The sequence below is a fragment of the Oncorhynchus keta genome, chromosome 10 (genome assembly GCF_023373465.1).
Source record: "Oncorhynchus keta strain PuntledgeMale-10-30-2019 chromosome 10, Oket_V2, whole genome shotgun sequence".
NCBI lineage: Eukaryota > Metazoa > Chordata > Actinopteri > Salmoniformes > Salmonidae > Oncorhynchus > Oncorhynchus keta.
Window position 1 is genome coordinate 53,478,459 of NC_068430.1, and position 27,435 is coordinate 53,505,893.

The 27,435-nt window shown below is 41.9% G+C and overlaps 1 protein-coding gene and 1 pseudogene across 3 annotated transcripts; one reads left to right on the top strand and one right to left on the bottom strand.

Moving 5' to 3' along the window:
* Positions 1–1,864: 1,864 nt before the first annotated feature.
* On the bottom strand, positions 1,865–26,801 carry LOC118388957 (casein kinase II subunit alpha-like; annotated as a pseudogene).
* On the top strand, positions 3,289–9,211 carry slc2a10 (solute carrier family 2 member 10). Of its 3 annotated transcripts, none has more exons than XM_035778600.2 (7): positions 3,289–3,790; positions 4,825–4,907; positions 5,304–6,560; positions 6,733–6,855; positions 8,195–8,330; positions 8,445–8,544; positions 8,808–9,211. In XM_035778600.2, exons 2-6 carry the CDS (start codon positions 4,904–4,906, stop codon positions 8,542–8,544), a joined length of 1,620 nt encoding a protein of 539 aa, XP_035634493.1. In that variant the 5' UTR covers positions 3,289–3,790; positions 4,825–4,903; the 3' UTR covers positions 8,808–9,211. The 3 variants fall into 3 exon arrangements, with proteins under 3 accessions (XP_035634493.1, XP_035634492.1, XP_035634494.1); XM_035778599.2 differs by having other exon boundaries at positions 3,291–3,790; positions 8,848–9,211; XM_035778601.2 differs by having other exon boundaries at positions 3,701–3,779; positions 8,445–9,211.
* Positions 26,802–27,435: the final 634 nt, after the last annotated feature.

The following is a 27,435-nucleotide window of genomic DNA, read 5'->3' on the forward strand; positions in this document are numbered from 1 at the left end:
GAAAACAGGTTTTTAGACATTTTTGCAACTGAAGAACAAAAATAACTTATTTACATAAGTATTCAGACACTTTGCGATGAGACTCAAAATTGAGCTCAGGTCCATCCTGTTTCCAATGATCATCCTTGAGATGTTTCTACAACTTGATTGGAGTCCATCTGCGGTAAATTCAATTGATTGGACATAATGTGGAAATGCACACACCTGTATATATAAGGCCCCACAGTTAAAAGGCACGCACATTGCAGCCCACTTGGAGTTTGCCAAATGGCACCTAAAGGACGCTCAGACCATGAGAAACAAGATTCTCTGATCTGATAAAAACCAAGATTGACCTCTTTGGCCTGAATACCAAGCGTCACAACTGGAGGAAACCTGGCACCATCCCTACGGTGAAGCATGTTGGTGGCAGCATCATCATACTGTGGGGATGTTTTTCAGCTGCAGTGACTGGGAGACCAGTCAGTGATCGAGGGAAAGATGAACGGAGCAAAGTACAGAGAGATCCTTGCTGAGGAAGTAAGACTGGGGCAAAGGTTCAGCTTCCAACAGGACAACCACCCTAAGCACACAGCCAAAACAACACAGGAGTGGCTTCGGGACAAATCTCAGCCGGAGCCCAGACTTGAACCCATTCATCTCTGGAGAGACCTGAAAAAGCTGTGCATCGACGCTGCAACCTGACAGAGCTTGAGAGGATCTGTAGAGAAGAATGGGAGAAACTCCCCAAATCCATGCCAAGCTTGTAGCATCATATCCAAGAAGACTCGAGTCTGTAATCGCTGCCAAAGGTGATTCAACAAAGTACTCAGTAAAGGGTCTGAATACTTATGTAAATGTGTTATTTATTTTACATTTGTAATACATTTGCTAACATTTCTAAAAACCTGATTAGAATAAGGCTGTAATGTAATGAAATGTGGAAAAAGTCAATGGGTCTGAATACTTTCCGAATGCACTGTCAATGGCTTCTCCACTCCCTGCGGCTGTAGCCTGGAATTGATTCAACTGCTCAAACTGTAGGTGCCGTCTGGATTGAACACAGCCATTCCGGTACACACGTATTGTGTGAGGGTCCTGCGGGCAAGATATCACCATAAAAAAAACATGCATAGCATAAACAGCTACTCTAGGATGTATTCGCATACATTTAGTAATACAACAGTAATAAAAACTGAACTTGTTTCATAGCCAAGACAAGTACTGTTGTTTGCTTGTAGGGCTGACTTTGACATTTGTCCCAATAACGTTACTTCTAAGAAAACCCTAGTGATATTGCCATGACAATCAAAATACTGAGCGTTTTTCCTCATACCTTTACAATCCAAAAGGATGAGCATAATTGTGATGGCATTGTTAATATCCCAGCAGCTATTCATTGGGATTCACGTTTGGTTGGGATGTTTACCGTGACAGGACTGGAGAGCAATTCTGAATGTAAACATTTACACGCCTATCTCAGTCATGTGATTTCCCAGCTCCAATTGAAACAAGAACGTTTATAAAAGATCCCAAGTAAGGCCTTCCTTACATGACAAGGGATATGATTGTGGGCCATCAGAAAGGCACAATAGAAATTGGATCGAGGAATCATTGCCTGCCTGCACACTGTGTGGGGCAGAATGAAGAACCTCATTCTAGATTCTCATTACATTGAATTAACCAGTGAAAGAAGTGGTCCTCTGTAGCTCAGTTGGTAGAGCGTAGTGCTTGCAACGCCAGAATAGTGGGTTTGTTTCCGGGAACCACCCATCCTTAGAATGCATGACTCTGTGAGTCACATTGCATGAAAGTGTCTGCTAAATAGTGTATATTATTATGTCAAGAAAAAACACAAACAAATAAAGCCAAGGGTCTTTTTTATTTCAATAACAAATATTTGTAGTAACATAACATTGTCGGACCGACAGATTCTCCACGGTCTATGCCTATATGCTACCATCTAAATATCAAATAGAACACTTAACAAATCAGTACCAAACGGGCCATGTCCTTGTAAATGCATTGGTACAAACAATCTCATAGGTTCCCTTTAACAGACCATCGACCTCTTTCTACCACTCACCCGAACTTTATCAAGCTTATTGACAACGGCGTGGGGCTTCATGGACGAAGCTGTGTAGGCCTTCAAGCAGCTTCTCGAACAGAACCTCTGTGTTGGGGTGGATGCTCAGGAAAGCTTTCTCCAGCCTTCAGCAGCATGTTGGACGTGGTCAAGTCTCCATGGACGGCGTCCTCGTCACGCATTTTGGCCAGAATCCGACCCATCTTCTTAGCGAGCTGTTCCAGACGGTCCTCTGGGATTTTCTGGGTGGAGGAGAGCTGCGTGGAGGCGATGTGGTCTCTGACGGTGATGTAGCCCACAATGTCTTCAAGAAAGATGCAGTGGAAGGTGTGGTCTACAAAGTAGACGACTGGTGCAGATATGCCTGGAGAGAGAGAGAGAGAGGGAGAGAGAGAGGAACCGAGAGAAAGAGAGAGAGAGGAATATTAGACACTAATAAAGATCAATGGTAGGCAGGCATGTATATTACAAACTGGGTCGTTTGAGCCATGAATGTTGATTGGCTGAAAGCCGCGGTATAGCAGACCGGTATACCACGGGTATGACAAAACATTTATTATTTTTACGTTGGTAACCAGGTTATAATGCAATAAGGCACATCGGACTTTGGTGTATATGGCCAATATACCATGGTTAAGGGCTGTATCCAGGTACAGTCCTTAGCCGTAGTATATTGGCCAAATACCACAACCTGTTGGGCCATATTGTTTAAATATATTATTTGATATGTATGACCTCATATAAATAAGATAAAATACTTACCGTATAGACATTCCAATCATCAACATCCTGTAAATTGGAAGTATTTCACAGTTGTCCAGCTCACAAAGACACCACAGCAACATCTCTGCAGTGCGGTGCAGCTCTGCAACTTCAATTTATTTCATGATTTGAAACCATGTAGATCCCCAGCAGTCACTCAACAGCTTTTCAACAGCGAAGTATTGAGAGCACCTCTTGCATGGTTCTGCGATGTGTGCGTTTTTCATCCAGCACCGGGTACCTATACAATTTAGGAAACCTTTACTTTACAATGGTCGGCCTGCCCAAAAACGTCCCCGATATACACGAGCTTCTGCACCCTGTTTCATCAGTTCAATTTTCTTGAGAAACTGCAGTAGGGCCATACTGTTCGCCTCAACAGCCATGTCTACAAATCACTGTTTTTTTCTGCTTGCAGACAAGTGGCACAATTGCATTTATTTAAAAGTTCTGCCACCCTTAGTTTCAGTGTAAAACTGACAGGGATATTTCAACAGTCGAAATGTAAAAAGACTGGAGATTCAGCCAGGTCACATATGCTATCACTATCACATCTGTAGGAATAATTCACGAAGGCAAATGATAGCCTACTGCGATGTTTTTAAATGTTTTCATAAAATAACTATCACACATTACGTTTTTCCATACGTGTTGTCGTTCATATGGGCTTAATCGATGTATGAGTTGAAATTAATGCTAGGCCTATGGTATGGGCCTACCATTTTTCAATGATAGTTTTACTAAGTGAAGCATGGGAAAAGTTTCATTCGGAGTTCGATTTCTTTTGAATATTTTAAATGTTGTCGAGATGTCGGCCCCTGGTGTCAAAACTTTGAAATGGAGTCTTGCAATTTGAGACGCTTTTCTCTGCCACGTAGCTTCAACTTCCTGATGTAAAGTCATACATTGTGTTGCTCCGAAGTTAACCAAATGCATCTTCACCAGAAACATTGTAAGAACATGGTAAGCAAATTTACTACAAAAAGGCTACAAAAAACAAAGCATCTTAGTCATTGCCTTACGTAAATGAGTGCACTCGAGCGCGTTCTCTGGAGTTTAACGGGATACTTTACTTTGAGTCTATCCTCATGATGGGAAATCTTACATTGTGTTTTACCTCGTCGTTTCTTCTTTGATTTGAACTTTCAGCCAATTTTGGCAAGGGTAGTTAGTGTATGTAGTCTACTGTCTAGGCTATATCTGTGCTTTAGCCTATTAATATGCGAACATTCAATAACGGTATTCCATGATAGCAATGATGCCTTCCGTCCAAAGATGTACAATCAAGCAATAATTTATTTTACACTTCTGATATGATAAATATAAAACATACTGGTGTTTTACTGATAAGCGCATCAACAATGGCAACAGGTAAAATCGTGGTGAATATCGTATGTATTTTGTACCTTCAATGTATTTCTTATTTTCCATATAGCCATTAGTATGAACCAAATAGGCCTGTTTGTTTTGAGCAAGCAATAAAACTGTGGTGTTTGGATGGTGACAGAATAGAATAGAATATAATATTATTATACTGTAAATTGAATAGAATAGATGGGATATAATAGATTAAAAGGTCTTGTAATCAATGTATTACCGTTATTCTAATTGAAACAACGCTGCTGCAGTATTTTTGAAAGGACATGTTAAATTCATCAATGCATTGTCATCTTCTCTCTGCAGCCTATTTGCAAGGAATATTACATTTGCTACCAGTGCACAAGGTGCTTTTTCAAACAGAGAAAATGAGCAATGATCTGATTAACGGCCAGAGTGCATTTTGTTGAGCCAATCTCAAGTGGTCTTGTCTAATGAAATCAGTGGCATAAACAGGGGAGTTGTCATGACTACAGAGCTGTGCCGCCTCTTGCGCTCGCGGTTTTGTTCATGCGCCGCAGGACATCTCCTTTTGGGCGCGCGAGGTCATAAGCGTTTTATTTCTCTATTTATAAACAGAATTTTGTATGTTTCATGGATTATTTTTGCCTCTGTTTTAGAGTCGAGAAATGCCAACATGGACTGAGCCTTGCTTGAACTGAAATGTGTTTTTAGTTGAAGGAATAGCAACTCAATATTATGGGTAAGTTATTTTAATTATTTCAACCTAATTATCTTACAACATCAAGACAAGCTGTTATGAAATGACACAAAATAACTTATGAGACCACTAATTGTAAAATCCAGGTGAAATATTTGCACATTGCCACTATGTTCTACTGTCCAGCTCGTTATTTCATTGGATGTGCATAAAACCCAATTATGTACATATGTACATATACAGGCACACATACAGTAATATGAAAATAGACACAAACGATTACATTGTGTTGCACCTTAATATTTTTTACCTTCTGTGGAAACCATTATCAATTGTATCACATCATCCAAAGATCATTCAAATGTTAACGAAATTAATCCTATACTCACATAATGAATTGTATACTTATATACTCCAAACCTTTTTCCTCTTCCCTAGGTTGCTCCACCCTGGCCCTCTCCAGTGTGGTGTCCACGCTTGGTGGCCTGGTCTTTGGCTACGAGCTGGGGATTATCTCCGGGGCTCTCCTCCAGCTCCAGGCCGAGTTCCGACTCACTTGTGTCCAGCAGGAGGCTGTGGTCAGTGCCCTTCTGATCGGGGCCTTGCTGGCCTCCCTGGTTGGTGGGTGGCTGATCGACCGCTACGGCCGGAGGAACTCCATCCTCCACAGCAACGTCCTCATCCTGGCCGGGAGTTTGATTCTGGTCAGCAACTCTTACTTGGCACTGGTGGTGGGCAGAATCACAGTGGGCTTTGCCATGTGCATCTCCTCCATGTCCTGCTGTATCTTTGTATCGGAGATGGTCACCCCCAAGCACAGAGGTTTTTTAGTGACTCTGTACGAAGTTGGTATCACTGTGGGCATCCTGGGAGCTTACGCCATAAACTATATCCTGTCCGATGCCAGGCAGGGATGGAAGTATATGTTTGGCTTAGCCATCGTGCCTACTTTGGCTCAGTTTGTCTCCATTTGGTTTCTCCCGTCCAATGCCGGAACACCTGCAGCAGTCCAAAGAGGTCTTATTCACTCCATTGAGAATCACAAAGTGGAGGATTCGGCACATGTTTCCAACATACTCGATAACCCACAGTACAGCTTTCTGCACCTCTTTCAACAGAAGGACAACATGAGGACCAGGACTACCATTGCGCTAGGCTTGGTGATCTTTCAACAGTTCACAGGTCAGCCCAATGTGCTCTTCTACTCCTCAACCATCTTTCAATCAGTGGGCTTCAAGAGCAATGCCTCGGCAGTGCTGGCGTCCTTGGGCTTGGGGGTAGTCAAGGTGATCGCCACCTTGGTCTCCATGGTGTTTGCCGATAGGGTTGGCAGGAGGCCTCTGCTCATTGGTGGATGTATAGTAATGTCCGTGTGTTTGATGACCATAGGACTTTTGAGCGGGCATTCAGTGGTCAACACCAACACACCCTGTAATGCTGGGGATTATGTCAATAACAGCACACCCCTATCGCAGCTAACGGTGGAAAATCAATCAAGCTTTGACATTTCTGTCAGTCAACGCCTTGGACGTCACGATAGGACCGAAGTAAGGCATATCGCTTACGATGCTGAGAGAGCAATAGGTACTTTGATGCCAGTGGCTTCTCCAGCTGTCCACAATGGAGTGGTGAACTGGATCATTTTATTCTGTATGATGGCAGTCGTCAGTTCATACTCAGTTGGATTTGGACCAAGTAAGTACTTTCTCCTAGGATTATTCATAATTATTGTGTTTTCTGGCAAATTATCTAAATGTGGGGCCACAAGATTATTGTTAAGCTTTGCTAGAACTTGCTTTTGACAATCATATGGCGTTGTCTTGTGAATGACTAGAGGTTAATGTTTGTGAATTTTCCCGTTGCATAGTGACCTGGCTCATTTTGAGTGAAATATTTCCTGCTGCGGTCAGAGGGAGAGCGTTTGCCTTCACAAACTGTTTCAACTGGGCTGCCAACTTAATTGTCACATTCTCCTTCTTGAATGTCATCAGTAAGTGTCTACCTCTATGAATTCACATTCAAACAAGTCCGGTTTACTACCATGCATTCAGAAAGTATTCAGACCACTTGACTTTTTCCACATTTTGTTACGTTAGAGCCATATTCCAAAATTGATTAAATATTTTTTCCCCTCATCAGTCTACACATAATACCCCATAATGACAAAGCAAAAAACAGGTTTTTAGAATTGTTGCACATTTATTAAAAATAAAAAATAAAATACCTTATTTACATACATTTTCAGACCCTTTGCTATGAGACTCGAAATGGAGCTCAGGTGCATCCTGTTTCCATTGATCATCCTTGAGATGTTTCTACAACTTGATTGGTGTCAAACTGTGGTAAATTCAATTGATTGGACATGATTTGGAAAGGCACACACCTGTCTATATAAGGTCCCACAGTTGACAGTGCATGTCAGAGCAAAAACCAAGCCATGAGATTCTCTGGTCTGATGAAACCAAGATTGATCTCTTCGGCCTGAAAGCCAAGCATCACGTCTAGTGGAAACCTGGCACCATCCCTACGGTGAAGCATGGTGGTTGAAGCATCAACCTGGGGATGTTGTTCAGCTGCAGGGACTGGGAGAACAGTCAGAATTGAGGGAAAGATTAACGGAGCAAAGTACAGCGAGACACTTGATGAAAACCTGCTCCAGAGCACTCAAGGCCTCAAACTGGGGTGACTTTTCACCTTCCAACAGGACAACGACCCTAAGTACACAGCCAAGACAACGCAGGAGTGGCTTCGGGTCTCTGAATGTCTCTGAATTTAAGTGGCCCAGCCGGAGCCTTGATGTGAACCCAATCGAACATCTCTGGAGAGACCAGAAAATAGCTGTGCAGCAACGTTCTCCATCCAACCTGACAGCGCTTGAGAGGATCTGGAGAGAATAATGGGAGAAACTCCGCAAATACAGGTGTACCAAGCTTGTAGCGTCATACCCAAGAAGATTCAAGGCTGTAATCGCTGCAAAGAGTGCTTCAACAAAGTACTGAGTAAAGGGTCTGAATACTCATGTATTTTCTAAAAACCTATTTTTGCTTTTTCATTATGGGGGTATTGTGTGTAGATTGATGAGAAATAAAACACAATTTAGAATTAAGGCTGTAACGTAACAAAATGTGGAAAAAGTCAAGGGGTCTAAATACTTTCTGAATGTACTGTATATAGTGCCAGTCAAAAGTTTGAGCACATCTACTCATTCAAGGGTTAAATCTTCAAAGATTGAACTATATTCCTTGTATGGCGCTCAACCTAGAATGCAGTGCAGTATTCAGTTAAAAAGTATCTACCTGGCAATTAAGTTGATTATGTTTCGTCACCAGATGTGATTGGTTTGTCTGGGACATTCCTTTCTTATGGTCTGATTGGAGTGGGAGCGGTGGTGTTCTTTTACTTCATGTTACCAGAGACCAAAGGGAAATCACTGGAGCAAATAGACAGGGAGCTCTGTTTGAAAAGGTATAACTCAAACAAACTTCAGTCTATCATTATGCAGTAAAAATAGAAATGCTATTTTCAACATGATCTGAAATGCAGTTAGATTTAGGAACTTATCTGTTATTTCTTTTGTAGGGTACACAACAGTGAAGAATGCTGTAACATCCTTAGCAGGAGAATCACTTCCCCCGGGTATCAAAGAGTGCACATTGTTAGCTCAGCAACCCAATGTTGAGTAAGTCTACCCAAGTGTTACATTCTAAGTATATATACTGAAACAACGGACTGATGCTAATGGCGGTATTGAAAAGTTTAGCATAGTGATCCGTCCAGCTACCATAGCAGAGCTTACGACATGACTGAACAATGTTTTCATCGCACTGGTATTTCAAAGTTATTTTTCGAATGCTTGTGAACAATTCTGTCACTTGTTTTCACAAATGAAAATGAAACACAATGTTTTTGCAAGTGACTCTGCTCTTTCTACTACTTTTCAAGTCTGCAAGAAAAATAACAGCAGTTTTCCATTTCCATCAAGAGTCAACCTATACGGAGGTCATCATCTGGCATCACCATCATCAGTTTAGGAGTCTGAGATCGCTGATCCACTGAGGGAGTCTTGCTCTAACCAATGACAATGTTGTCCTATCCTTCACTTTGTTCTATGTATAACCCAAGTATGCCTAGCCTACAATATTTATGTTTGTAAAATGTTTAACCATTTAGAGAACCATAATGGAAATACGTTTTCAAACGTTTTTTGTCATCCTCAAAGATTTTAAATGCATTATCCACGTGTGGTTGTATTGTGTTTGAAATCAAATAAATCTATAACCTCGACTCCATAGCCGCATGGGGCTCCTTAACTGGGCCGTTACGGCGCAATTGGTGATCTAATCTAATGAGTCATTCAAAGTCATTAGTCTTTCAAGTTCACTAGAATTCATCAAATGGCACTCTGCCAGATAATGAAGCTCTAAAACAGTAGTCTAACTAAACCTAGCATTACAATGAAAATGTATCACAATTGTCACAATTAATTTCAAACATAGCAAAATGAATATACAGTGCATTCGGAAAGTATTCAGACCCCTAGACTTTTCCACATGTTACGTTGCAGCCTTATTCTACAACATGCTCTTCAATCTAAACATAATAACCCACAATGACAAAGTGAAAACAGGTTTTTAGAAATTGTTGCATATTTAATCAAAATCAAAAACATCTTATTTACAGTTGAAGTCGGAAATTTACATACACCTTAGCCAAATACATTTAAACTCAGTTTTTCACAATTCCTGACATTTATTCCAAGTAAAAATGCCCCGTCTTAGGTCAGTTAAGATCACCATTTTATTTTAAAAATCTGAAATGTCAGAATAACAGTAGAGAGAAGAATTTATTTCAGCTTGTATTTCTTTCATCACATTCCCAGTTGGTAAGAAGTTCACATACACTCAATTAGTATTTGGTAGCATTGCCTTTAAATTGTTTAACTTGGGTCAAACATTTCAGGTAGCCTTCCACAAGCTTCCCATAATAAGTTGGGTGAATATTGGCCCATTCCTCCTGCCAGAACTAGTGTAACTGAGTCAGGTTTGTAGGCCTCCTTGCTCCCACACGCCTTTTCAGTTCTGCATACAAATTTTCTATAGGATTGAGGTCAGGAGCTTTGTGATGGCCACTCCAATACCTTGACTTTAACTGTTTATATAAATACTTTTGTACCAGTCTCCTCCAGCATCTTCACAAGGTTCCTTTGCTGTTGTTCTGGGATTGATTTGCACTTTTCGCACAAAAGTACGTTCATCTCTAGGAGACATAACGCGTCTCCTTCCTGAGCGTTACGACGGCTGCGTTGTCCCATGGTGTTTATACTTGCACACTATTGTTTGTACAGATGAATGTGGTACCTTCAGGCATTTGGAAACTGCTCCCAAGGATGAACCAGATTTTCCCATGATGTCAAGCATAGAGGCACTGAGTATGAAGGTAGGCCTTCAAATACATCCACAGGTACACCTCCAATTGACTCAAATGATGTCAAATGATGCCTATCAGAAGCTTATAAAACCATGACAATTTTCTGGAATTTCCCAAACTATTTAAAAGGCACAGTCAACTTAGTGAATGTAAACTTCTGACCCACTGGAATTGTGATACAGTGAATTATAAGTGAAATAATCTGTAAACAATTGTTGGAAAAATGTGCGTCATGCACAAAGTAGATGTCCTAACCGACTTGCCAAAACTATAGTTTGTTGACAAGAAATGTGGAGTGGTTGAAAATGAGTTAATGACTCCAAACTAAATGTAAACTTCCGACTTCAACTGTACATAAGTATTCAGACCCTTTGCCTATGAGATTCGAAATTGAGCTCAGGTGCCTCCTGTTTCCATTGATCATCCTTGAGATATTTCTACAACTTGATTGGAGTCCACCTGTGGTAAATTCAATTGATTGGACATGATTTGGAAAGGCGCACACACACCGGTCTATATAAGCTTCCACAGTTGACAGTGCATGTCAGATCAAAAAACAAGCCATGAGGATTTCCACCGAGCTCAGACAGGATTGTGTCGAGGCACAGATCTGGGCATGTATACCAACAAACTTCTGTAGCTTTGAAGGTTCCCAAGAACACAGCGGCCTCAATCATTCTTTAATGGAAGACATTCGGAACCACCAAGGCTCTTCCTAGAGCTGGCCACCCAGCCAAACTGAGAAAGCAGGGGAGAAGGGCCTTGGTCAGAGAGGTGACCAAGAACCCAATGGTCACTCTGACAGAGCTCTAGAGTCTCTCTGTGGACATGGGAGAACCTACCAGAAGGACAACCATCTCTGCAGCACCCCACCAATCAGTCCTTTATGGTAGAGTGACCAGATGGAAGCCACTCCTCCGTAAAAGGCACATGACAGCCCACTTGGAGTTTGACAAAAGGCATTTGAAGGACTCAGACCAAGAGAAAAAAGATTCTCTGGTCTGATGAAACCAAGATCGAAATCGTCGGCCTGAATGCCAAGCGTCACATCTGGAGGAAACCTAGCACCATCCCTATGGTGAAGCATGGTGGTGGCAGCATCATGCTGTGGGGATGTTTTTCCACCGGCAGGGACTGGGAGACTTGTCAAGATTGAGGGAAAGATGAACGGAGCAAAGTACAGTGAGATCCTTGATGAAAACCTGCTCTAGAGCGCTCAAGACCTGACTGGGGCGAAGGTTCACCTTCCAACAGGACAACACTAAAGAGCACAGCCAAGACAACACAGGAGTGGCTTCTGTACAAGTCCTTGAGTGGCCCAGCCAGAGCCCAGACTTTAAATGTATGTCGTTCTGTCCTTGAGCTGTTCTCGTCTATATGGTTCTGTATTATGTTTCCTGTATTGTTTCATGTTTTATTGTGGACCCCAGGAAGAGTAGCTGCTGCTTTTGCAACAGCTAATGGGGATCCTAATAAAACACCAAAATACTCAAACATCTCTGGAGACCTGAAAACAGCGGTACAGCGATGCTCCCCATCCAACCTGACAGCGATCGAGAGGATCTGGAGAGAAGAATGGGAGAAACTCCTCAAATACAGGTGTGCCAAGCTTGTAGCGTCATACCCAAGAAGACCCGAGGCTGTAATCACTGCCAAAGGTGCTTTAACAAAGTACTGAGTAAAAGGACGGATTACTTACGGAAATGTGAGATTTAAAAAAAATATTATAAATGTGTAACTGTTTCTAAAAACCTGTTTATGCTTTGTCATTATGGAGTATTGTGTGTAGATTGATAAGAAACTATTTAATACAATTTAGAATAAGGTTGTAACAAAATGTGGGAAAGGGCAAGGAGTCTGAATACTTTCCAAATGCACTGTAAGTGACCTCTCAAAAGAATACTATAAGGAAAGTAATGTTAATAAAACCTTACAATCAGGAGACATTGAAAAAAAAAACACCTATACAGTCAGATTTACTTGATAAATAAAACACCTGTTTAATTTACACAAATATTTTCAAAGGACATACAAATATATACAGTGAAGTAAAGACTCAAATTTGTCGATGTATGCATGTATTTTTCATATATTGAGATTTCAAATTACGAAAAAAAAAGGATGCATATGTATCCTTATACAAGATGAACATTTATGGCACTAAAACGCAGAGAAAGTGTTCAATACATCTTCCAGTATCTACAATGGCAAGAAAGTATGTGAACCCTTTGGAATTACCTGGATTTCTGCATAGATTGGTCTTCAAATTTGATCTGGTCTTCAAATTTGATCTGATCTTCATCTGAGTCACAACAATAGACAAACAGTGTGCTTAAACTAATAACACAAATTATTGTATTTTTCTTGTCTATATTGAATACATAATTTAAAGAATCACAGTGTAGGTTGGAATGTGAACCACTAGGCCAATGAAGTCAGGAGTCAGCTAACCTGGAGTCCACTCAATGAGACGAGATTGGAGATGTTGGTTAGAGCTGCCTTGCCCTGTAAAAAAAAAAACTCATTCAAATTTGAGTTTGCTACTCACAAGAAGCATTGCCTGATGTGAACCATGCCCTGAACAAGAGATATCTCAGAAGACCTAAGATTAAGAATTGTTGACTTGCATAAAGCTGGAAAGGGTTACAAAAGTATCTCTAAAAGCCTTGATGTTCATCACTCCACAGTAAGACAAATTGTCTATAAAATGGAGAAAGTTCAGCACTGTTGCTATTCTCCCTAGGAGTGGCCATCCTGCAAAGATGACTGCAAGAGCACAGTGCATAATGCTCAATGAGGTTAAGAAGAATGCTCCAATGTCAGCTAAAGACTTACAGAAATCTCTGGAACATGCTAACATCTCTGTTGACGAGTCTACGATACGTAAAACACTAAACAAGAATGGTATTCATGGGAGGACACCACGGAAGAAGCCCCTGCGGTCGGAAAAAAAATATTGCTGCACTTCTGAAGTTTGCAAAAGTGCACCTGGATTTTCTACAGCGCTACTAGAAAAATATTCTGTGGACAGAAGAAACTACAGTTGAGTTGTTTGGAAGGAACACACAACACTGTGTGGAGAAAAAAGGCACAGCCCACCAACATCAAAACCTCATCCCAACTGTAAAGTATGGTGGAGGGAGCATCATGGTTTGCGGCTGCTTTGCTGCCTCAGCACGCTGTCCAGGCCCCATCATCGACGGAGAAATGAATTCCCAAGTTTTTCAAGACATTTTGCAGGAGAATGTAAGGCTATCTGTCCGCCAATTGAAACTCAACAGAAGTTGGGTGATGCAACAGGACAACAACCCAAAACACAGAAGTAAATCAACAACAGAATGGCTTCAACAGAAGAAAATACGCCTTCTGGAGTGGCCCAGTCAGAGTCCTGACCTCATTCCATTAGAGATGCTGTGGCATGATCTCAAGAAAGCAATTCACACCAGACATCAAGAATATTGCTGAACTGAAACAGTTTTGTAAAGAGGTGGTCCAAAATTTGTGCAAGTCTGATGCACAACTACAGAAAGCATTTGGTTGAGGTTAATGCTGCCAAAGGAGGATCAACCAGTTATTAAATCCAAGGGTTCACATATTTTTCCCACCCTGCACTGTGAATGTTCACACCGTGTGCTCAATAAAGACATGAAAACGTACAATAGTTTGTGCGTTATTAGTTTAAGCAGACTGTGTGTGTATTGTTGTGACCAAGATGAAGATCAGATTTTATCACCAATTTATGCAGAAATCCGGGTATTTCCAAAGGGTTCACATACTTATTCTTGCCACCGTAAGTGTTAGCCAAACAGGTGATCAATCCAAGAAACGTATCCCCGAAACAAACTAAATACAAAAAGAAAACCACTCTCCTCAGGTAGCAACAGCTGATAAATACAAACACATTTTCAAGCCAACTTAACCAGAACTCTGGTGCCTTCATATTCAGTTGTGAACAACCATCCATATTTTCTCCACATATAACTAACTCTCCGAGAAAACAAATATGTTTAGTCGGTCTCCTCTTAAGCGATTGAGTGAACATAGTTTAAGGAACTGCAAAGCAGCACATTTGAGAGAAACTTTTCAAAATAACAGAACGGATAGTTTTGCCTGGCTTTCGAAGGGATCGAATGACAATACTGACATCAAACCATTGCCGCAGTAAATTAAACCCATCCAGCACACCACAGCATTTCCGTTAAAAAAAAATATTAAAAAAGGAAAACTGTCAGGGAAGCCTTACGTCAAAAACTAGGTATCCAGTACAGTAGAAAGGCAAGACATACTATTCAGGCTGAAGTGTCATTAGGATACGTCGAGTGAGGCAGCTTCAGTGTTTCAACTCACCACTGGAGCACAAGAACAGCACCAAACACTTCCAAATACTATCGGGAAGTCTTTCATAATGGTGGTATAGAGTAGTAGACTGGACTAAATATGGGAATTGCTTAAGGTGTGCTCGCCAGCGCTCGTTTGACAAGGTTGCATTAGTAAACTGCAGACTGTTCCTTTTGGTCTAAATGCCAATGTCTCTTTCCTGTTACCTTCCAATGAAGTACTTGTCAGTAATGTACAAAAACAAAACATGTTCGGGGGGAGAAACCCCCCATCACCCTTGGATTCGTGACTCATTCTCAGATTGTGGACATAGCCAGCCACACACAGCCATCAAGATTAAATAAATACCTGCATGTGTCGATTACACAGAACATTCATTTCATGTCTGGTTAACACAAGTTCATTCAAGGAGAAACAAATAAACATTGTTCAGGCGAGATAGCCTTCAGAGGTTGGCCTTCCTGGATCTCAGGGCAGTCGGACTGACTGAGTAAGTACAGATGTTGGTGCGTGCCTGCATGAGTGGCACCTATAGGTTTGCTCTCCTGGGGGTGCCATCACTGGGGGGCACTAATGGAGGCGGGCACAGGGGTGCTCAGGGTGTTGGTGGCAGCAGAGAGGACGGGCGAGCCGGTGAGGGTGCCCAGGGCAGCAGCAGCTGGCAAGGCAGATATACCTTGAGAGGGAAAAGGGGGGGATTTAGCTTAACCACCTCAGAGATAACCACAGGGTTACTTAGAAAACGCTCTCCCAAGGGAGTCCTGATGATGCAGTGAGCTACAGTATAACCAGACCTGCCAACCTGGTCCAACTTTAGACGTGCGTGGCAAATTGGAGACTTGTGTGCTTAGACAAACATTATGGATCACACACTGACTGGTTCAGTTCAGTCCTCTAAAAAGGCATGTACAAAACATAAATCAAAGATTCATACTGATAAGTACAGAACATAAAATAAATATATGTTTTGTGTAATTAGCACAGATTGTATGTTTATTCTACTTACATGCAGTGTAGAATGGAGATAATTATCTATAACGTTGTTCTTCGCACATGCCCCCATAGTCTCTATAGTAGAGGAACGCTTGTCACCTCTCAAACAGGGCCAGCTCACAAGTATGGGCTTTTTAGACACGGTTCCTATAATCAACACTAAAAGAGAAATCATTTTGAAAAGATAAAAACAAATGATCGTGTCCACACAGACCGCAAATTGGCTACACAAAACTTAAGTAGGCTACCGCAAAGGGAATCTGCCCGCTGTTTGCTAGAAGAGCCCGGTGTTTCAGCCTACGCCAAGGTCCCGATTGTGTTTCTTTGAGGCGCATACATGATTTCAGATTTTCAAACTTGATCAAATCGAGTGCAAAGGCATTTTAGAAGCATTGCTTCTATAGCTAATACCGAACGCTTATTCATTCTTCACCGAGCAGTCTTCTAAACTTCCAACTTTCTATTAAATGCCAAGAAGTTAGATTTATTCTTTTATTATACTTTTGTAATGCTTTTTGTGACGTGGATCATAATTACAGTTGCTGTCTGTCAGGTTGCGTGATCCTCGTAATGTTACGTGGAAAATACAACTAATGGGATGCAGAATTAAAATGTATATCACACTCGAACAAATGCGACCAGTTATTTTTCGCATATGCACTTAATTTCTTTCACTAGTAAATGCGAGTGAACTGCTGGCACTTTAGAGCCCACTGAATGTCCATCTTGTGTTCGCAAACGTTAGCTTGAAACAATGCATTTACCTTTCCACGCCGCACAGAGTCGAGAACGGGATTTGTCCATTAGTTTACGTACAGCTGACGGTCGGCGAACTCAGCATCACAACAAAACAGGAGGACGTCCAATAATAGCTACGTACAAAAATGATGTATTCATCTCCATGTCCGTGTGTTGCAGCTCAAGAATCGGGATGTTAGATTCACTCAGTGGATTTAGTTTTTATTATTGAAATGTAAAAAAAATATATATATAATTTTTTAAAAATCAGGCTGTATTTATTTCTGTGTACTTTTAACTCGGATCTCGTACATGGACAGAGAATTGCGTAGTTGGTACGCAAACTGCGTACATGTTGGCAGGTCTGTATAACCAATGAGTTACATAAGAAAGATGACAAGGGATGCACTGGCATATGGTGAGTTTAGCTCTTATGAAATGTATTGGATTGAATTACAGTATGTCAATTATGACAATGTGATAACCCTTGATAAGAAGATTGTCCAATTTGTGTGGACCAATATAGGCGCTTAATTCAATCTTAACACAGACCAAGTCGGCTGCTTGATTTGGTTTAATTTCCAAACTTGGCCTCCCGCAGACAAAACATCCTCCTTAACACTGAGTGATGGGAGTCTCTGGGAGTTCAGATGAGGATGCATGGGTGGGAGGGTTAGGATGATTAGGGTGTGTGTGTTTGCACTCACCAGTGACCGTGTTGGCTGTGCTTACAGCTGTATTTCCGCCGGCAGGGTTAGCCGACCCCGGCATGCGACCCTGGTCTTTGACAACGGTATCTTTGTGGAAAAAAGAACTCATTAAAAACACTGAACAACCTCTAGTCTCGAGTTCCTAGTCACTGCAAGTAGATGGTCATAAGGAACTGCAGATAACCAGTGAACTGGGTCGTGTTCATTACACACAAAATGAAGGAAAGCAGAGTAAACCGAGGCGGCGCTACCTGAACGTTTCCAACATGACACGCTTGTTTTTGTTTGCCGTTGTAAAACGTTTTGCTAGTGTGCCCGAATGAACAAGACCCCGATTAGAACAAACAAAATAATCTTCTTATAGCATGACATACAGCCTACGAATGACAAACTTCCTGCTCCTTCATTACATGAAAATAACATATCTTTTAGCTGCGAGTTGCATTCAACAGAGACATTTGGTTGAGATGCCAAGTAACCCCAGTCATAACAAGCCTTTGATTTGTGTCAAAATACATTTGCGGGGCAGAAAAACAGCAGTTAATATTCAGGTAACTGACTAAATCAAGGAAACACCAACAAAGTGTCTTAGAGTGTGGGGACACCACGAGCCAGAACAGCTTCAATACTCCTTGGCGTAGATTCTACAAGTGTCTGGAACTCTATTGGTGGGATGTGACACCACTCCTCCACAGAGAAATTCAATCATTTGGTGTTTTGTTGATGGAAAAAGCTTTCTCGGGCACCACTCCAGAATCTCCCATAACTGTTCAATTGGGTTGAGATCTGATGACAGACAGCATATGGTTTACATCGTTTTCATGTTCATCAAACCATTCAGTGACCACTCGTGCCCTGTGGAAGGGGGCATGGCCATGGTTGCCAAAATAATGGCCTGTCCAGCATTTTCACACATAACCCAAAGCATGATAGGATGTTAATTGCTTAATTAACTCAGGAACCACACCCACTTTCAATATACTTTGTAACCCTCATTTACTTAAGTGTTTCCATTATTTTGTCAGTTACCTGTAGGTCCATTGTCAATTTTACATCATTTTCTATTGCGTTTTAGGCATTCAATTGTGCCCTGGAGTTTTCTAAACCAAAATAAAACATTTCCACCCTGCTCAGAAAACTAAATCCACCGAGGGCCCAAAAAAAACATCTGCAGTATTTTGCACACCCCTGCGATAAACCCACAGGTCCCTTCCAATCGCATCAATATGGGACCATGGTCTAATTAACCATACCCCTAACCTTACATTTTCTTTTCACGTTATAGACAATTTTGACTTTGCAGTTGGGCTAAATGTACTGGCAACTGGATCCCTCCTCGCACTTACAGTAGTAAGGGTGAGCCATGGCCTCGTGGGCGGTGAGCCGGGCCTGATGGTCATAGCGCAGCAGCTTGTCCAGGAAGTCCAGGGCCTCGGGGCTGACCAGGTGCTGGTTCTCACTGTGGACGAAGCGCTCCCACCGCTTACGAGAGTGTCTGGAAGGGGAGAGCAGGTTAGCAGCAGTGCAAAATAAACACACACAAAAAAAACCTATGCACAGCAGGGTCTAGATTCAGGTGTTTTTTTAAGGCAGGAACAACTAATATCCCTTTCAAACTAAGACGAAACCCTTTAGCAAGGGGGGCTTTTTCCAGCAACAAAGCCTGTACTTTTATTTTTCTCACCAACTGACCTAGTCATGATTGCTGCAATGAGTTTAAAAGCCTCACCAACCCCTCGGTATAAAAGTCCCCTTTCATCTTACCGTCTTTGGCATGCATTAAATCATGTTCTATTGTTGTTGTCCGACATCAAACTTGTTCTTGCCATTATGAAAAATGTTAAACACAAAAATGGCAGTAATGCTGATCATTTCAGCACTGTTTTGACTGGGACCGCGTCAATGTCAGGTGTTTGTTTTCGCTGAATCTGTTTGGATATTTGGTTACAATTAGGCTGGAGAAATGTTAGCTAGGTTGAGGTGAGTGCTGCTCGTGATCATTTTTAGTCTAGTTGGCTGTATTAGCACTAGTCAGAACATGTTGCTCGCAAGTTATGTAGCTTAACACATTTATTATTTTGCTATTCACTCACACAGTAGCCTACTCCCAACCAAAAGCTCGTGACTTGCCTGATAATCAAGCAATGCGATTTTGATTCACATAATATTTTTGTAAATTTGGTTAATTGGTCCCTGGCTGGGCAAATAAATACATGGAGGTGGTAGCTCATCTAGTCATCCATCACTGATCAGAAACATTTAGCATGCAACAATGAAGCCTAAAATCAAGTGTAGGCCGATTGTGTCGCTCGATCGGGTACAGGCAACTCCAAAAGCCTGCATAGGTTGTGAAATATGAACACGAGACTCGCATGCTTTTCAAAATATAGATTGCGTTGTTTGGGAGTGATTTAAAAAAATAAAAGCAGAGTGAGGATAGGAAAAAATGAAACCTGGATCAAAAGTGACTTTCAAATTACACAGGTTCATTCAGGACCGATTTGGATTTTAGTTACATGATCAGAAAGAGCAGATTAAGGTTTCTCAAGCACATACAAATTCTCAAAAAGGTGTTGGCTTGGGCTCCCTTTAAAAATATCACTTTTTTTTGCATGACCACAGTTCAACACGATCCCGTATTTTGTTATATTCTATTCTATGCTTACTATAAAATATATGAGTGTTGACTTATCAGGGCAGGGGAATGTGGGTGTGTATTGTCTGCTTTAATCAACAAAATAAACTGGTGATTTAATTTGCATGGTGCTGCCATGTAGCCTATAGGCTGCACAGACCAGTAACAATTCAAATCAAAATATACTATTCTTTTAAAAACACATGTTATTCGTCTTAACTAATGAATAATGACCCGACTAAACTAATTATTTTATTTGTGATGGTGTATATTCATTGGACTTATTAAAATAGACGCCCCACCCACATCTGCACACTCGTCACCGGCATGCGCACAACGGGTGTAAAAAAGTGTATTCAGGCGAGAATATGGAAAAAAATCTAATTTAAAAAATGGGCCTGCTTGCATTTATTTTTTTACAATCTACATACCGTAAACCCTATGAGAAAGGAGTATAAGTTTACAAACCCAGTGTAAAAAAAAACACACTAGTGAAGACAGACAACGTACCTCCCCAGAATGTCATTGAACCGAGGCTCCAGCTCAATGTTGTACTTGTCGATGTAGTCATACAGGTCTTCCGTTCCCAACACCTTGGCTATTCTTACCAACTACAAAGTCAGAAACAACACCAGGTAATTCATCTCACCTGGGGCGTATCCAGTGACGTGAAACGCTCTGAACGTTGCAGATAGAAATGGAATGAATAGAGCCGACAGGATTCCCTGTTGTCCCCAACAGAATCATATCTGTTCTACACAGTCTATTTCTAGCTGTTTGTTCTGTAACCTTACACCCTCCTGAACAGGCCCACGGTTATGTTCTTCACTGGTAATGAGTGTGACCTTTGAGACATGGTGGACAAAGTATCGGAGAGTGTGTGTTTACCTGGTCGTAGTTGTCGTGGCCGTGGAAGAAAGGCTCCTTCCTGAAGATCATGCTGGCCAACATGCAGCCCAAGCTCCACATGTCCAGACTGTAGTCATACATCTGGACGAAGACAGTGGGGGGAAAAAAAGAGAGAAAAAAGGTGAAGATATTTTGTTTTCACACTGCCCTGTAACTATGGTGGATGAGTAACCAGCACAGCTCAGTATTGTGAAAAGGTTATCTATATGCATATATATGGGATGTACACAACAGCATATCATATAGACTGAGCTGGTCACACAATTCATAACAGTAGCAGGAAAACATACCTGATAGTCGACCAGAAGCTCGGGTCCTTTGAAGTAGCGAGAAGCCACTCGGACGTTGTACTCCTGTCCCGGGTGGTAGAACTCAGCCAGACCCCAGTCAATAAGGCGCAACTGGAAGAATACACAAAACAGAGGCAAGTCAATACTGAGAGAAATACAACAGGGTTGTGCTCATTAGGGCACCAAACAGAGTGAAACTGGGAGAGACTACTTGGACTTTGTGGTATTGTATTGAGGATTGTCGTGGTACAATATCCAATTTCTATTTAAACTAACCTACATATTGTAGTCACATTCAACGGATGACAAAGGTCTTGACTAGGGCGAATCAGACAGTTATTGTGTCTCCGCCGCATTGGTTGTAAACACTCACCTTTCGGTGTTCGTGATCAATCATCACGTTGTGGGGTTTCACATCCCTGTGCATGATTCCCATGCTGTGGCAGTAGTCCAGGGCCTGTGCACAGAGCCAAAATGGCCGCTGGTTAGCAACGATGAGGCTGGGGATTTACTCAACACAGTAATGCAATAAAGGCAGAAATGACTAAACAGATGTTGTCTACCCGTCTTGGTGCACAAACATGTTGATGGGAAAGAGCTGGTATGTAACCATTGGACAAAGACAAAACAAGGGGCCTATACTCTAAGCACCTGAATGTTCTTGTTTTGAGAGGGGGAAATGCTGACTCATGTCTGGCAAAGCCTCTGGGCTTCTTACACAAATTAATGGGATAGTTCACCCAAATTACAACATTACGAGACTAACCTTGAGGATTTCGAACATGTAGAACCGGATGTCATAGTCTGTCAGGGTCTGGTATAATTGCTGCAAGTATAAACAGATGCAGTGAATCAACACAGTGATTTAACTACACCCTGAACATTACATGCAGATAGATAATGGACCTCGTGGGCCAGTAACCGAAAGGTTGGTAGATCGAATCCCCGAGCTGACAAGGTAAAAATCGGTCGTTTTGCCCCTGAACAAGGCAGTTAGCCTAGGAACAGTGGGTTGTCATTGGAAATAAGAATTTGTTCTAAACTGGCTTGCCTAGTCAAATAAAAAATCTAAATAACAAGCGTATAGGTCTTTGCAACCTGAACACATTATCCAATACAAAGAATTCACATATTCAAATCAAAAGCTATCAACTTGGGCATCTGACTGGTAAGATTTAAGTCTGTTATTAAGTAATTCAACACCAAAGTTGCTCATAGTGTACCAGCGACTGAGAATAGAACCAGAAGACAAGAAACATCCTGGCACTGCACCTTTTTGTGCCTCAACACACACACACACACACACACACACACACACACAGGAGACTGGGGAAACAGCATGCATGCCAAGAACGAAGGTTTCACAGGGCTTTTTTTCAGAATAGAGATGATGTACACAGTTAAGAATCAGGGTGGTATTCATTAAGTACCAAACGGAAGAAAACAGACTAAACCGGAGAGGGATTACCTGGGGTGTAATCATTAGTCCAAACAGTTGAAAATTAGAGTTTACTGGATAAATTCAGGTAGTTCCCTCCCCGTTTAGTTTGCTTCCACTTGGATCCTAGTGAATACACCCCAGAACTTGTCCAATAACAATTTTCCGTTGCAAAACATTTTGCTGCGATGTGCATAAGACTCAGGTGTAAAAAAACAGATGCTCTGGCTTACCTTGAAGTCAGTGTTGTTGACATGTTCAAAGACCAAGGCGGGTGTCCGAGACTGAAAGAAGAGAAAGGGTTGTTGCATCAAAGTCATGGCGTGCTCTAAAAGAACAGCGTTTTCACATCTTTCCCGCCATTCCTACTCACCACTGGGTCTTTGACGATGTCTTTGAGGGAGATGATGTTAGGGCCCCCGCGGAGGTTCTCCAGGATCTTAATTTCACGCTTGATTTTCTTCTTCTTGACGGGCTATGAACACAAATAAAGACCAATTGTATTGATCGTCTGGGTGATTTTAATTCAATATGAATCCAATGCGAGTCTGCATCGAATGGCAATCTATGATCTGAATGATGTTGATTTCTCATCGTGGCCCTTACCTTGAGTATTTTCACCACAACCTTCTCGTTGTTGGTGATGTTGATTGCTTCAAACACTTCACTGTACTTCCCGCGTCCAAGCTTCCGCACCAACTGGAAGTCATCTTGATTTCTGCGGGAATAATTGTTTTGTCAATTACACCATTCAAGGTAATTAAAATTAAACTGCAAATGACAGAAAGGGAGCAGACCTTGATCTGGCCTTGAGATTTAACATGGAATGAAGAGAAATAGTAATTTCAGACTTCTCATAATAGTTTAGCAAGCACCAATGTCGCTGTGACTTGAGAGACTGGTATGTACCCCCATTCCACCACATGGGACTCGTAGTCCCAGTACTCCCTGGGCCGGTGTGTGTTGACATCTGTGTACACACGGGCCCGACTCTTCACAGGTCCTGGCATGTCCAACAGCTTGGCAGAGGAGGGGGAGGGGCCACTTACTGCAGAGAAGGACAAGGAGGGAAGAGGGAGAGGAGGGAAGGTGGGGTGGGGCCTCTTCGTGACAGGGCAGGGGGTAAGGGGGGTGGGGGGCTTTGGCTGTAAGCAAGGGGAGCCACCAGGGGAACCTCTGGACAGCTGAGACAACAGGGGGAGAGAGGGGACAAAATAAACAATGTCAGTTATATTCGTGGACCTCTATAGCTCAGTTGGTAGCGCATGGCTCTTGCAACGCCAGGATAGTGGGTTTGATTCCTGGGACCACCCATGCGTAAAAATGTATGCAAGCATGAATGTAAGTCTCTTTGGATAAAAGCATCTGCTAAATGGCATATATTATTATTATTTATCTTATTTGAGACCATCGCCAAGGCCAGATCAAATAAGCATCATTTACATGTGCGAAAAAGCAAAAGGACTTCCCGAAGAACTGATGGCCAGTGCAGACAATCACAAAGTTTCGACAAGTGTGTGTAAAATCTATTTGATGCACAGTTACATTTACAACACTGCATTTGTTGACCATAAGTCTAAAAAAAAAAGTGAAGAAGTAGCAAGAAGGCTATGGATTGTTGCATACAAAATTCCAGGCCTGACTACCAGTAGGTTGTTTTTAAAGTGCACCACCGCCAAAGTATTGACACAATGTTAAATTACTAAGGCTGGCGGGGATAAGCTATATGACTACTGACTTAGTGGCGCAACGGTCTAAGGCACTGCATCTCAGTGCTAGAGGCCTCACTACAGACCCTGGTTCGATTCCAGGCTGTGAATGGAAGTCCCATAGGGCGGCGCACAATTGGCCCAGCGTTGTCCCGGTTAGGGTTTGGCTGGGGTAGGCCGTCATTGTAAATAAGAATTTGTTCCTAACCGACTTGCCTAGTTAAATTAATTCATGCTAAATCCATTCCAGGGTTTTATCTACAGATACCTTTCAGTTACTAGTCCAACACTCTCACCACTAGGCTACCTGCCACCCTGCAGGATAATGGACCTATATATTTTTTAATAAGAGCATCTTTGAGAACAAACAATCAACAAAGGAAATGCTGCACAGGAAGAATTAAAAAGTCCAAGAATGATGCATTCAGGAGTATTTTTGTCATGGTATGAATTTGTTATAATGTTTGATCAATTCAGATTGCATAAGTCATAGCAAAATGTGTAGAATTGCAGGAAATTTGCTTTAAAACGGAAAAATGTTGTCAACTGCGGCCAACACGAGACCTCAAATGTTTGGTCGCCCGACTGCACCAATGGCCATGCCCAGCACCAATACCCCATTTTTGTCCAGAAAAAAACTCTGCATCTCTTACATCCATGATCATGAATATGTTTGATGGAAATTCCTCATTAACTTCTTTTTTAAGACAAATAATATAGCATTTGGCTTTTTATTCTATTTTTTAACTTTAAAAAATTCCTTTTGTTGAGCAAAAAGTTCATAACACTCATACAGGTATGTATTGCTAAATTATGATTTCCATCCATATTTCTTGCCAATAGACCAATTTCATCTGCAATATTGTCAGTCAAGCCTTCGCTTATCTTTGCCAGCAATGGACAAACGGTCATAACCGTGGTTCCTGTCATAGATATCCTCACTTGAGCCAACTTAACAAAGCAGTCAATGCATTTGTGGTTCAACGGTTTTACCCAGGGGCTCCTTTTACCTCGCTTTGTGCCTGGTACACGTGCCTACACCTCGCTCTTACACCTCAGATTACACTAGGTTTTAAGAACTGAAGTACCATCTTCTGGGATAGGCAAGAATATAAGATCTGCAACATTCATTGCACAATACTCTCACTGACTAGTGTTCATAATGTTACAACTTGTCAGCTATGTAGGACAAGGATCTCAGCTAGCTGCAGTCACTTCAATTTGTCCTCATGTCATTACAACAGAGCACATTTTGTTCTGCCAGGAGCTGGATGTGAACCACCAAACTTCTGCACCATCAACACATGGATCTTAAAGGCAACCGTCATAGCCAACAGAGTAACGCGAGTGTCCACTACTAAGCACTTGACACAGTACCTCACCTAGCCCTGCTAGCTTCACCCAGAGTGTCTCCTTATGTGGGTGCTAGCAAGCCAACAGCATGCTAGGTAGTGCTAGGGATCAAAAGTCAATCCAGTAGGGTCTGGAAGCCATAAATGAGCTTCGATTGGTCAATCGCCCCCTGATATGGCAGAGTATTTGCACAACGTTCAGCTTTCCAACTTTAGTCCCGGCCTGTTCACGCTCCCGTGACAAATACAATTTGATATTCCATTTAAACTGAATGGCTTCTGTTGTTTCATCGCCCCCAACAGGCTAGTCAGTCACTCCATGAGCGACAGTTGGCTTTAAGATCGCAGGGAAGGTGTGATATCACCAATGTACTCCAGCAACCAGTCGCGTTTCACACCCATCCCATTTGACCCCTTCCTACACCTCCGAACACCAGCAGCCGGGCAGAGCCCAACTGTAGATCCGGGTCACCGCACCATTTGGGTGTGGATGTGAAAAATCACCTGGAGTACATCATACCTTCCCTGAGGTCTAAAATCAACTGTTGCTCAATAAGTGATGGGGAGAGAACCAGTTACCACTATGTGCGCAACAGTTGCCTTTAGAATTCAGGGACGGTGTGATATTAATAGAGTGTATTAATTTCGCGGAGTACCTTGCAAAACGTTAAACGAAAACCTGAGTTTCTATTGGACAAATTCTGTTTGGTTTCAGAGTAAACATGCCACAGAGTTTCACATCCACTACATATCATACATAATATGATGAAGTTACACTAGCTAGTTATAATTGAAAAAAAATGTGGCTAGTATTAGTCCCCTTCTGTAATGGATGCAATCTCTTGGGGAAAAGTGGTGTTTCTGCCCTCTGGCTAAAATAGTTAACTAATGCCATGTTTGATAAGAAACGCGTCTCGTTGTATTGAGGAATAACAAAAGTGTGTTAGCCCAGTGCCCCAGATTTCAAGTAGAGGTACGAAAGTTCGCTAACGTTAATTGGCAAAAGTTTGCGAAATCAAAGTGTCAGCTGTAAATTGTTATCCAATTGGATAGATACCGGTAGTCTCCCTAACCCACCATCAAACTCTCGCCCCAACTTACATGCGTAACGTTAGTAGGTAGCTAACTAGTCACCGGGTCCCACTGCGGGCTTGGCTTGCTAAATCGTTTAGCATGTCTAACTGACTGCTTATTTCATAAAATCATTTAAACCAGAGGACAAACTTCCATTGTATATAGCTACCTCTTTGATCAAATATGGGATCCAAGTGAAGGCAGGTTCGCTTTCTTTCCTCTCGCCGGTGTACTTCTGTATGATTTCTGCTGTCTCAGAGACAATATGGCGGACTACCGCGAAGGGTGTAATTGCAGACAGCATTTCTGGGCGTTTTCTGATAGGGGCGTTTCTTGATATCAAGGCCATTTTTTAGGCTTAAAAAAAAATCTACGAATAAATCTGGACAAGGCTAGCCAGTGTGAGAGAGGGCTTGACAATGCGCTTGGGATGGCAATGGAGAAAACGTTGGAGAAGCAACAGCTGTGCTGGAATGCAAACTATATATGGCCCTAAGTTCTAAAGCCATGGAAGTGGAGGATGAGGGTAGAGGACCTGAATGGTCTGCAGTGGAACTATTGTACATGGAGAGAAGAGAGCTCATGATACTGAAAGCAGTGGCACGTCTCGTAAAGAAAGCATAAAGAGGGCCAAGGTATGAAGCAAGAGTTATAATGTGTTTGGGTGGAAAATGGTGATGGTGAAGAGCTTAATGGGAAGAAGATTAAAAGCATGTCTCTGGTGCCAGGTTCAGGGGAGTCATCACTGGGGCCTAAATATCTATGTCCATAGATGATATTAAAGAAAATGTGATAGGAGGAAGAGTGATTGAAGCCTAAAGTTCGATCAGTAGGAAAGAGGGTCAAAGAAGTGGAAGCGTGTCGGTGCTGCTGAGGTTTGAGAAGGTTTTGTCTGGAAAGGTACAGATAAGATTCCTTAGTTTCGATGTCAGAGAATTTGTCCCATTCCCACTGCAG